The following is a 10,235-nucleotide window of genomic DNA, read 5'->3' on the forward strand; positions in this document are numbered from 1 at the left end:
GTTGTGTGATGAGTCCCTTAGAAAGAAATCACAACCTTTGTCCAAAGTTTCTTTGATTATGATCCCAGATACCCCTGAAGCACAGATAATGAAAGAGGGACGAGGAGCTTCAAAGCTGAAAATAGCAAATATATCTCTTGCCAAAACCACTGAAAATAAAGATCCCAGCACACTGGAGAAGACTGTATGCGTCCAGGACCAAGAAAATTGCCACCTTTCTGAAATGGATATCATGCAGAACTTAAGTGAGATCCCACAGACACCCAGAGCACCAAAATCAAAACGTCAGTCAGTACGCCGAAGCCTAATGGGTAGGCCATCCCTGAACTGCAAAGCCCCTCTGGTTGAACAGTGCTCACTAAGTGTGAGAAGGGAAGTAATGGTCCAGAAGACTTTGTCCATGCATAAAACAGCCCAGCGGTCATCAACTGCTTGTGGGCGTGCAAGCTGTAAGTTTTTACAATACAAGACAACAATACAATTCTTTTTGTTTCCCACCCCCAACTTTCCTGTCATTGGTGTTTTGAGACAAAGTGCTGGGGGAGTAACCTGAAGTGACAATAGCAGATGAGCTTAGGAAAGCATGGATTCTTCAGGGGAAGGAATTTGATGCTAGATTAAGTTTTGCCTTAGTTTAAGGCTTTGAAGCAGCTTCAAAAAGCAAAAATCCAGAAACATTAATAAAAGCCGCATGTATACACTTTTAAAAAGTCAATAAGAATAATAAAGAGGAAATTAACAGTGATAAATGAGGAGATGTGTAACTCAAACCTGTTAAGAAGCACTTTGCTAGTGCTTAGTGAAATGTGTGCCTCTGACTTGCTACTTCTGTTTTTGCGAGAGCAACCCCTCCCACCATTTATAATCTTGTCTACTCCAGAATTTGTGCTTCCTTTTTAGTTCTGTAGCTAAGCATTCTATAAACTAAGGAGCTTATCGTTCAGCATTTTATACCAGTTCCAGCCTTCTGGGCTGGAACTTGGATGCGGAATGGAAGCGGGGATTATCATACACTAAGTCACCGCTGGCCGCCATCAGCCCAGATCCAAACCACACTCCACCAGCATGTTTTAGAAGTTGGAAAACTAAAAAGTGCTGGTGTAGCACAGCTGGGACCCAGGCTGATTGCAGCTGGCGATTTGGTGGTGATTTAGTGTGTGATAATCCCTGCCTTCGTTCCATTTCTCAGCTCCAGCCCTTGAGGCTGTTCTAGTTCTAACTAAAATCTGTCTGCAAATATGGATAACCAAACAATAGCCCTATTTCTATCACCTTTTGCTTCTCATCCATAATTTTGATCTGTCATCCATTGAGGATTCTTTTACTTTTGGACTGCAGATAGTGTTTTTTGTCTGCCTGACAATGCCCCTGGCTTCAGTCCAGAGTTTTTATGGCTCCTGGTCAATTAGGCTTTGTAGTGGAAATCTATTTTTTTAGATTATCTTTAAATTCTATGGAGACGTTCTTCAGTTTTATTTTGGCATGATGGTTGTTTTATTGTTCTTTAGCTTTACTCTAATTTTTAATATTAGCAGCCCATGGTCTGTGTCACAATCTGCTCCTGGCTTTGTTTTTACTCAGAGAATGGAGCTTTTCCATCTTCTGCTTCCAATTATGTGATCTATCTGATTTCTGTATCGACTATCAGGTGATGTCCATCTATACAGTCACCTCTTGGGTTGCTTGAAGAATATATTTGCGATGAACAAACTGTTGGCCTTGCAGAATTGAGTTGCTCTCCTGCTTCATTTCTTGACCCCAGGCGAGCTCTTCCTACAACGTTTGATTCTGATCTGTTTCCTAGTTCAATGTTCCATTTGTCTGGGATTGACAAGTAGTCCTGTATTGTTGTGTAATCAATTGCATTTTGGACTCCAGTATAGAATTTGTCCGTTTCTTCTTCTGCCTCTATAACTGGAGCATAAACTTGGACGATGGTTCTATTGATTTTTTTCTCCCTGAGGTCTTATTGATATCATTTAGTCAGACTTTGCATTAGATCCTTTAACTACTTTTACTATGTCTTTCCTCACTACTAATGCACCCAATTTCTTCTTAAATGTTCATTTCCTGAGTAAAACACTGTGTAATCATCTGACTCAAAATGTCCCATTCCTGTCTACTTTAGTTTGCTCGCCCCAAGCTTTGCAGCGTTTATACTTTCCATTTCTTGTTTTATTGTGTCTAGCTTCCCAATTCGTGCTTCTCACATTCTATGTTCCTATTTTGTGCAGCTTCAGACCATCCTTTCACCTCTGAGCATGTCAACAGCTCAACATCCTTTTGGCTTGAGTCCAGAGGAATAATTACATTGGCCCTAATTGTTTTATTTATGTACATAATCCTCACTAATGAATTCGAATGTGTAACTCAATCAAAATCCCATTCTATGCATTGATGAAGCAGTTTCTAGGATAGTAGAATCATAGAATCGTAGATTTGGAAGAGACCGCAAGGGCCGTTCAGTCCAATCCCCTGCCATGCAGGAAATCTCATTCAAAGCATACCCTACAGATGGCCATCCAGCCTCTGCTTAAAGACCTCCAAAGATGGAGACTCCACCACACTCCAAGGCAATGTGTTCCACTGTTGAACAGCCCTTACTGTCAGGAAGTTCCTCCTAATGTTGAGGTGGAATCTCTTTTCCTGCACTTTGTCTCAATTTTTCCGTGCCCTGTTCTCTTGAGCAGCAGAAAACAAGCTTGTTCCTTCCTCAATATGACATCCCTTCAAATATTTAAACAGGGCTATCATGTCACCTCTTAACCTTCTTTTCTCCAGGCTAAATATCCCCAGTTCCATAAGTTATTCCTCATAGGACATGGTTTCCAGACCCTTCACCATTTTAGTCGCCCTCCTTTGGACACACTCCATTTTGTCAATGTCCTTTTTGAATTGTGGTGCCCAGAACTGGCCACAATATTCCAGGTGCGGCCTGACCAAAACAGAATATAGTGGCACTGTTACTTCTCTTGATTTAGACCAGTGGTTCCCAACCTTCCTAATGTCGCGACCCTTTAATACAGTTCCTCATATTGTGGTGACCCTCAACCATAAAATTGTTTTTCATTGCTACATGCAAATATGTGTTTTCCGATGGTCTTAGGCGACTCCTGTGAAAGGGTCGTTCAACCCCCAAAGGGGTCCCGACCCACAGGTTGGGAACCACTGATCTAGACACTATACTTTTCTTAATGCAGCCTAAAATTGCATTGGCCTTTTTAGCTGCTGCATCACACTGTTGTCCCATGTTCAACTTGTGTTCTACTTGGACTCCTAGATCCCTTTCACATGCAGCTTCATTCAGCCAGGTGTCACCCATCCTATATCTGCATTTCTTTTTTCCGCCCTAAGTGCAGTACCTTACATTTCTCTGTGTTGAATTTCATTTTGTTAGTACTTTCTAAACATGGCATTAATGTGAATTCTTAGAAGTGACTGAATTGTTTTGTCCAATATAATGCTTATCTAGAAAAAGAGAGGGTAGAAACAATTTTTTAAAAAAATTCTCTAGGTACTAAATCGTGAGTATTTCTGTGCCTACTAAGATTTCACCATTGTGTAGCCAAGGGACAGGCGCAAACATGTTCTGGCCTGGCAATTAAAAATGGTCATCCTTTTGTTGACAAAACAGGTTTGGTTACAGGCCTTTACTGCATAAAACAGTTAATTCATCACTCACTGTAATTGCTTCTCTCTGTGTAGTGAGCAACTCTGAAAAGAATGAAGAAATGCAAAAGCCATTCAAGAATGTTGGGTATGTTGCCTTTCAGATCTTTTCACAAACTCCATGACCAGTTTTTAAATTATATATCTATATATTGCTATGTTTATGCTTATACCTATTGCTTGTATATCTTTTAAGTGCTTGTGACAGAGACTACCACATTGGTTCCACTTAACTGTCATTGGGAGCCAGAACAAGGCTTCAGGGCTAGTTGTTTCACATGCTTGGCAAAAGAGGATGTGACTGCACTGCTTGATTGGCAAAGTCATACATAGGTTCAGGGAGGTAGGGATATAAGAGAGAACAATGGGGGTACAGGGAAGAAATGAATAAAAAAGACAGGAAATGGTATCCCTACAGGAAGGGAGAATTTTCAGACTAGGTTACAAACATTAGATCAAGGAAGATTAGGTCCCATGGTGGCTGGTTCATGGACCTGGACTTCCTCCTATGTAGAAATAAATAAAATAAAGATATACACTTGAGTAGCCATCTTCTGTCTGGATCCTTTACGCTCCCTTCAAAGGACTCAGAATTCGGTTCTTTGAACACTGGGTGGGGCCAAAGTTTTGAAAATGGTGCCAGGTACTTCCAAGAGAAGGAGGTGGTAGACTTAATATTTGTATAATACTAAATCTACAGGAGACAAGCAAGCTATAAGAGAGCACTTGGTGAGACAGAGGATGAAGAACACACAGAAGATAAGCTCTCTCCACCAAGAAAAAAAGCTTCATCTTCTCCATGTCTTGCAAGCAAGGTGAGATAAGCATTGTATCCTATGGAGGGTGCAAAGTCCAGTAAAGACTTTCCAATGACTGATTATATTCTCTACTCTTCAGGTTGTCCGCCCATTCAAGACATTCTTGCACACAGTGCATAAGAACCAAATGCTCATGATGACCCCAGGCTCCGTGAGCCGAAATAGCACTATAAAATCATTCCTCAAGCAAAACACTCCTTTACGGACCACTCCTCAGGTAACATGAGATCCTTTTTCCACCCCTTATTTCAGTGAAAGTGAAGGAAGTGGCTTATAAATTGAAAATTGTCTGCTCATGTGTAATAATGCAGGAAGGCAAGTGGTAACAGATATGCAACATGATTATTTATTGTCTCATAATTATTTGTCACACAGAGGTATTAAAAATGCTTTCATGTTGCTTCAGTGCTATTTCCTTCATTGTTACTGAGCTTGACAGGCACTCTTCCCATCCATTTTGTCTTAAGTCTCAAATCATGAAGGTGTTGGGGGTTGTATGTAAACAAATATGAAGCTCTTGCCATTTGCCTTCTGGATAAAAAAAAAACTTTTAAAAATTGGTTTTAGGGATCCAAGGGACTTCATACTCAAATAAGAACTGGTGTTCCAGTAAATGAAGAAAGTGCAGGATAGAGGCTGAAAGTTAGAGGTGATGGAAGGAGGAGAGCTGGAAGAAAAGGCCAAGTAGGAATGCAAACACATAATGAAAATAAATAAATAAGTATCATAAGTGGCATGAGGTTGGCAGAGAAAGTGTACAACAGAGAAGGAAAGTAGATAGGCAAAGGGATTTATGAGACTGAAAGACCCCCTCCCCCCAAGGCCTTGATCTGTAAATGTGTACATTGATTTGAACCACTTAATTTTATAGGAGTGTCTATGTTTAATTTGCAGACGAAGTGATGTTGTTGTATACATTCTAGTACAGTGATTCAATGAATCTTGAAAGTAGTTAAATCTGTTGATTCTTGGATGAACAGAATGGCAATGCAACTCAGCAACTTTCTCTAAGTATAGGTAAAGGTATAGTTGACTATACCCAACAAAGCTTTGGACCAATAGGGTTGGGATGCTGTATGAACCAGAAGTCTAGTCCTGTCATATTGCTGGCAATAAATATTGAGTAGAAATTGGGGGCAATTTTTGAAGATATTAACTGTGTCACAATCTTCTCTTCATACAGGGAGGATTTGTTGTAAGTAACAAGATTGGTCTTATGTTATGTGTGTTTGCACATAATTAACAGTGTGTGTTACCTAGTGGCATCTCTAACCTACATAGTAACACCTGCTCTTTGAAAAAGAACTCCTGCATTTATATAGTGCTTTTACAATAAAATCTTACTAAAATGTTGGCAGTAAATACACAGCTATATGTAGTAGTTCATTTTTCTCCCAATATTAGGAGAACCATAATTATTCATATTACAGTGGGACCACAGTATCTGTGGGCTTGCCATCTGCGGACTTGGGAATCCACAGACAACAAGCCCACGTTGTTCCCAATGTTGGTGTGTGCACATGGCCATACCGCCATTAAGGACAGCCCTGTTGTCCCCAGTGGTGGCATGTGCACACAGCTGTGTTATCATTATGGACAATTGGACTTCCCCTGAAGTCCAGTTGTCTGTAATGGCATTGCAGCCCACATGCATTTTTTAATTTAAATACCTAGTCCAGTGATGGTGAACCTTTTACAGACTGAGTGCCCAAACTGCAACCCAGACCCCACTTATTGCAAAGTGCCACGTCCTTCTGGCTTTCTAGTAAGAAACTCTGGCAAACTCTGTGCTAGGGTGACAGCATGTGTGCACACAGAGAGGGTTCTGAGTGCCACCTTTGGCACTTGTGCCATAGGTTCACCATCACTGCATGGTATCTTCTTGGCTGATGACTTTCTGTTTAGGAAAAGAGCCCTTACTGGTGACAGTTGGCAGCATATAATCTTTTGGGTGGTGAAGCAGTGCTTTGAAAACATGTCCAGAAATTACTGACATTTTGAATGGATGCAATTCCATTTTGTACGCTACTCAAGCACCTGGAAAAGTTACTTTTTAAACAGTCCATTTCCATTTCTAATTATGTTGTTTGAAGAGTTATTACTCCTACTAATAGTACTATTATGTTTATTAGTATCCTGCTTTTTATGAGACTCTAAAAGGCTCATAATTGAACAATATGCCTGTTACATCAGTCATTTCACTGTTCATTGCTGTTATGATAATAACAAAGATGGCACCAGCATAATAAGGCTTTACGAATGAAAATGGAGGGGCATAAAATTTGGAAGAATTCCTGTTCAAATGCCTCTTAAATGTCCTTGAAAAGCTGGGGGATTTTACTCATTGCATCAATATAGTAACTGTTTCTAGTTGTTCTGTTACTTTTGAAATGTGACTTGGTTATGCTGTTGCCACACCAGAAAAAAAGCAAGGAGTATTTCTCTTGCTTGTAACATTTTCTTTCCAATCTCCCTCTCTTCGGGCAATCTTGCATCAGAACACTTTTTGAAATGAGAAAATATGCTCATTTCATGTCATTGCAGTGGCTGCTGTCAGCAGCATTGGATTTAGGATTGGCAAAATCTATTTGAGCTGTCACATTGGCAGGCTTGTTCTTGGAAAAGTTGCAGTTATACTGGCACTGTGATTCTTTTGGTTGTTGTTGTATCTTCTTCTACCATGGCCAATATTACTGTTAAATGCATTTGCCACAAAGGAGGGGAGGAGAAGGAAGGAAATCCTTCTTTCTTTGACTAAAACTTTAGTTGATTGCCTTTTACTTGTTGGAGCAAGCACATTCTTAGCTGTGTATCCTAATATGAGTTTCTTATTATGTAGGAAAAGGAGAGGCAACGGTTTGAAAATCTGAGGAAAAAAGAAGAGGCTGAACAATATAGGAAACAGAAACTGGAAGAGGACAAGAGACGACGACTGGAAGATATGAAGCGGTATGTGTATCCTTGCAGCTGCTCCTTTTTTAGTTTGCAATGGAATCCCTTGCTAAATGGAGTCTTATATGCCATCAGGAAGCGTGAAGAGCGTCTTCGCAAGGTACTGCAGGCTCGGGAGCGAGTAGAACAGATGGAAGAGGAGAAGAAGAAACGACTTGAACAAAAGCTTGCTCAGCATGAGGAGAAAAATGAAAAGGTAAATTTGAATGTGGCTGGAAGGCTTTTTGGAAGGTCTTCATCTAGTAACAGGATAAAGCTGTGAGATTTTGGCTAAAGCATCAGGATGTTTTTAGCACAATCTTTACATTGTGGAGGCTTTTACATTATCAAGACTTGTATTCAGAATGCCAGGATATAGTCTGTTACCACTTCAGTGAACTATTCCCCTGTGTAACATCTATTTGAGCAATAAATCTATCAGCAGTCTTTCTGTTTAGAATTACCAAGAGTTTTGAATTTTCAGTCTTGTATTAAAGAGGCACATGTGATGAGATTAAATTGACAGAATCTGTAAGTGAAGACTTTCCTCAATAATTGTCAAGGGATATGAGACCTAGAACCAGCATAATGTGGCTTAAGTGCCAGACTAGAACTGAAGACCCATGTTCAACCATGCAGCTCTGCTTCTTTCTGAAATTGAGGCCAGTTGCTGCCTGTTGTTTGACCAGTGCATAGTATAGTTGTGAGGATAAAAATGGAGAAGATGAAAGAACCATGTGTGCTGCAGTGAATTCTTTTAAGGAAAGATGGGGTGTAAAGAAATCAATATTCTAGGTGCGAGAGGAAAAAATGGCAGAAGACAAAGTTAAGAAGAAGATGGCTGCTAAGAAAATGGAGGAAATCGAGGCTCGGCGCAAACAGGAGGATGAAGCCCGCAGACAGAAAGCTCTGCAGCTAGTAAGGTGGAGGGTGTATGGGTGAGGACAAGGCATGGGATGGTGGCTGCCTCTAGGTAGGAGGCCAAGGAAGAAATGGACTAACACTTATTGATTGAGCAAGGGTAGGAATCATACAGCCCTCCAGATGTAGAACTGCAAATTCCATCAGCCCTAGCCAATGGTGACAAATGCTGGAAGATGTTCAGCATCTGGAGGGTGGCCAACCTGCCACAGAGGCCAACTGCAAATCTACAATTAAAAAATATTTTTAAAAAATCCATAAATCTTGTCAAGGCTATTAAATATTAAGTGACTTTAACAATGGGATGTGGTGGCTTAGTGGTTAAGACACCAATTCTGGCTATTGTAAGGTCGACAGTAGGAGACCCAAGTGCCACATGGTGAGATGAGCTCCTGTCACTATCTCAGCTTCTGCCAACCTAGCAGTTCAAAAGCATACAAATACAAGTAGATAAATTGGTACCACTTCAGTGGGAAGGTAACAGTGTTCACTGTAGTCATGCTGGCCATATGACCACTGGAGTCATCTTCAGACAACGCTGGCTCTTCAGCTTAGTAATGAAGATGACCATTGCCCCCTACAGTCGGTTACGATTAGACATTTATGTCGAGGGGAAACCTTTACCTACCTTTACTTTAACTGTAAACTCTGTTGCTATTTTAAACCTGTTTTTTCATAGCCCTTGTTAGAATCTTTTTATTAAAATAGTCCCCCTTGTGGTTACGTTTTAGAATGGAAGGACAGGTGATTGAGGGAGAAGAGTTTTTGAAAAATTGCAGATCTTTCCAAAATTAGATATATTTAAGTGGTGAAAAATAATACTGAATATTTCAGGTTAGCTATCACAAGTAGTGGGAAGCTAGAGCTTATGACTGGTGAAAAGTGATACTGAATATTTCTAGTTAGCCATCAGGAGTAAAGGGAAACTAGAGCTCAGGTGTAGATCATGTGGCCCAGCAGATGGTGTTGAAAGTTAGTTTTCAGTATTCCTCACCATTGGCTACATTAGCTAGGGTTGCTGGAGGTCAGCAGTATCCCATCCAGATGTATATGTGCTTGTTTTACATGCACTTGTTGAAATTTGGGACAGGTCTTCACCTCATTACTCATTACAAATGGGCAATTTGGCTGGTGCTCTTGGCTATATGAAGCCCACTTGGAATGTAACACTTTATTTCATAGGAGGAGGAAGAGCGTAGACACAAGGAGTTAATGCAGAAAAAGAAAGAGGAGGAGCAGGAGAAAGCTCGGAAGATTGCAGAGCAGCGTCGGGCAGAACTTGAAAGGGAGAAAAATTTGATAGTTGAGAAAGAACTGCAGAAGAAGAGAGAGCAGGAAAAGCTGCAAACACAGCGGTAAGAACAGAAGGCTTGAGGAGGTTTTCATTCATTCCATGAAGTCTTGGACTCTATTGTATGTTTTATTTTTAAAGGGTGAGGATGAACCTTTGAAGAATTAGGCCTCAAAATGTATGACTAAGGGCCCAAACAGACAGGCCAAAATAAAGCTGCTTTGGGTCACTTTGGAGGTATGCTGTTTAAATGACACACACATCTTAAGAAGCCAGAAGCTCTGCCAAGGTGGCACACCAATCCTTAGGACTTGAGCATGGTTTTGGCGTGGTTTCTGGCCTCTTAGGACACATACATCATTTAAACAACATACTTTCAAAGTGATCAGAAGCAGCTTTAATTTGGCCTGTCTGTTTGGGCCCTGTGATTTATATGGTGATGTCACTCTGTCTACCGATGGCTTGAGGGCATGTCTCCCTCTCCATTCAGACAGTAATGGGGCCTGTCTGTTTGTAGGGAGTATGAACGACAAGAGAAAGAGAAGGCTGCTCGCTTGCAGAGAGAGGTTTTAGCAGCAGCTAAAGAGAAGGAGCGTCTCAGAAAA

At 40.7% G+C, this 10,235-nt stretch overlaps 2 protein-coding genes across 2 annotated transcripts in view; one reads left to right on the forward strand and one right to left on the reverse strand.

Annotated features, from left to right (window-relative positions):
* LOC121918981 (inner centromere protein-like) overlaps positions 1-10,235 on the reverse strand; it is a 73,823-nt gene that overhangs the window by 35,812 nt on the left and 27,776 nt on the right. The window lies entirely within an intron of this gene.
* LOC121918980 (inner centromere protein-like) overlaps positions 1-10,235 on the forward strand; it is a 34,157-nt gene that overhangs the window by 13,797 nt on the left and 10,125 nt on the right. The window contains 10 exon segments of the mRNA XM_042445119.1: positions 28-449; positions 3,706-3,757; positions 4,370-4,484; positions 4,567-4,704; positions 5,671-5,682; positions 7,327-7,436; positions 7,515-7,635; positions 8,214-8,336; positions 9,522-9,694; positions 10,148-10,235. Coding sequence (XP_042301053.1) covers positions 28-449; positions 3,706-3,757; positions 4,370-4,484; positions 4,567-4,704; positions 5,671-5,682; positions 7,327-7,436; positions 7,515-7,635; positions 8,214-8,336; positions 9,522-9,694; positions 10,148-10,235 — 1,354 coding nt within the window.

This window comes from Sceloporus undulatus, chromosome 1 (genome assembly GCF_019175285.1).
Source record: "Sceloporus undulatus isolate JIND9_A2432 ecotype Alabama chromosome 1, SceUnd_v1.1, whole genome shotgun sequence".
Lineage (NCBI taxonomy): Eukaryota > Metazoa > Chordata > Lepidosauria > Squamata > Phrynosomatidae > Sceloporus > Sceloporus undulatus.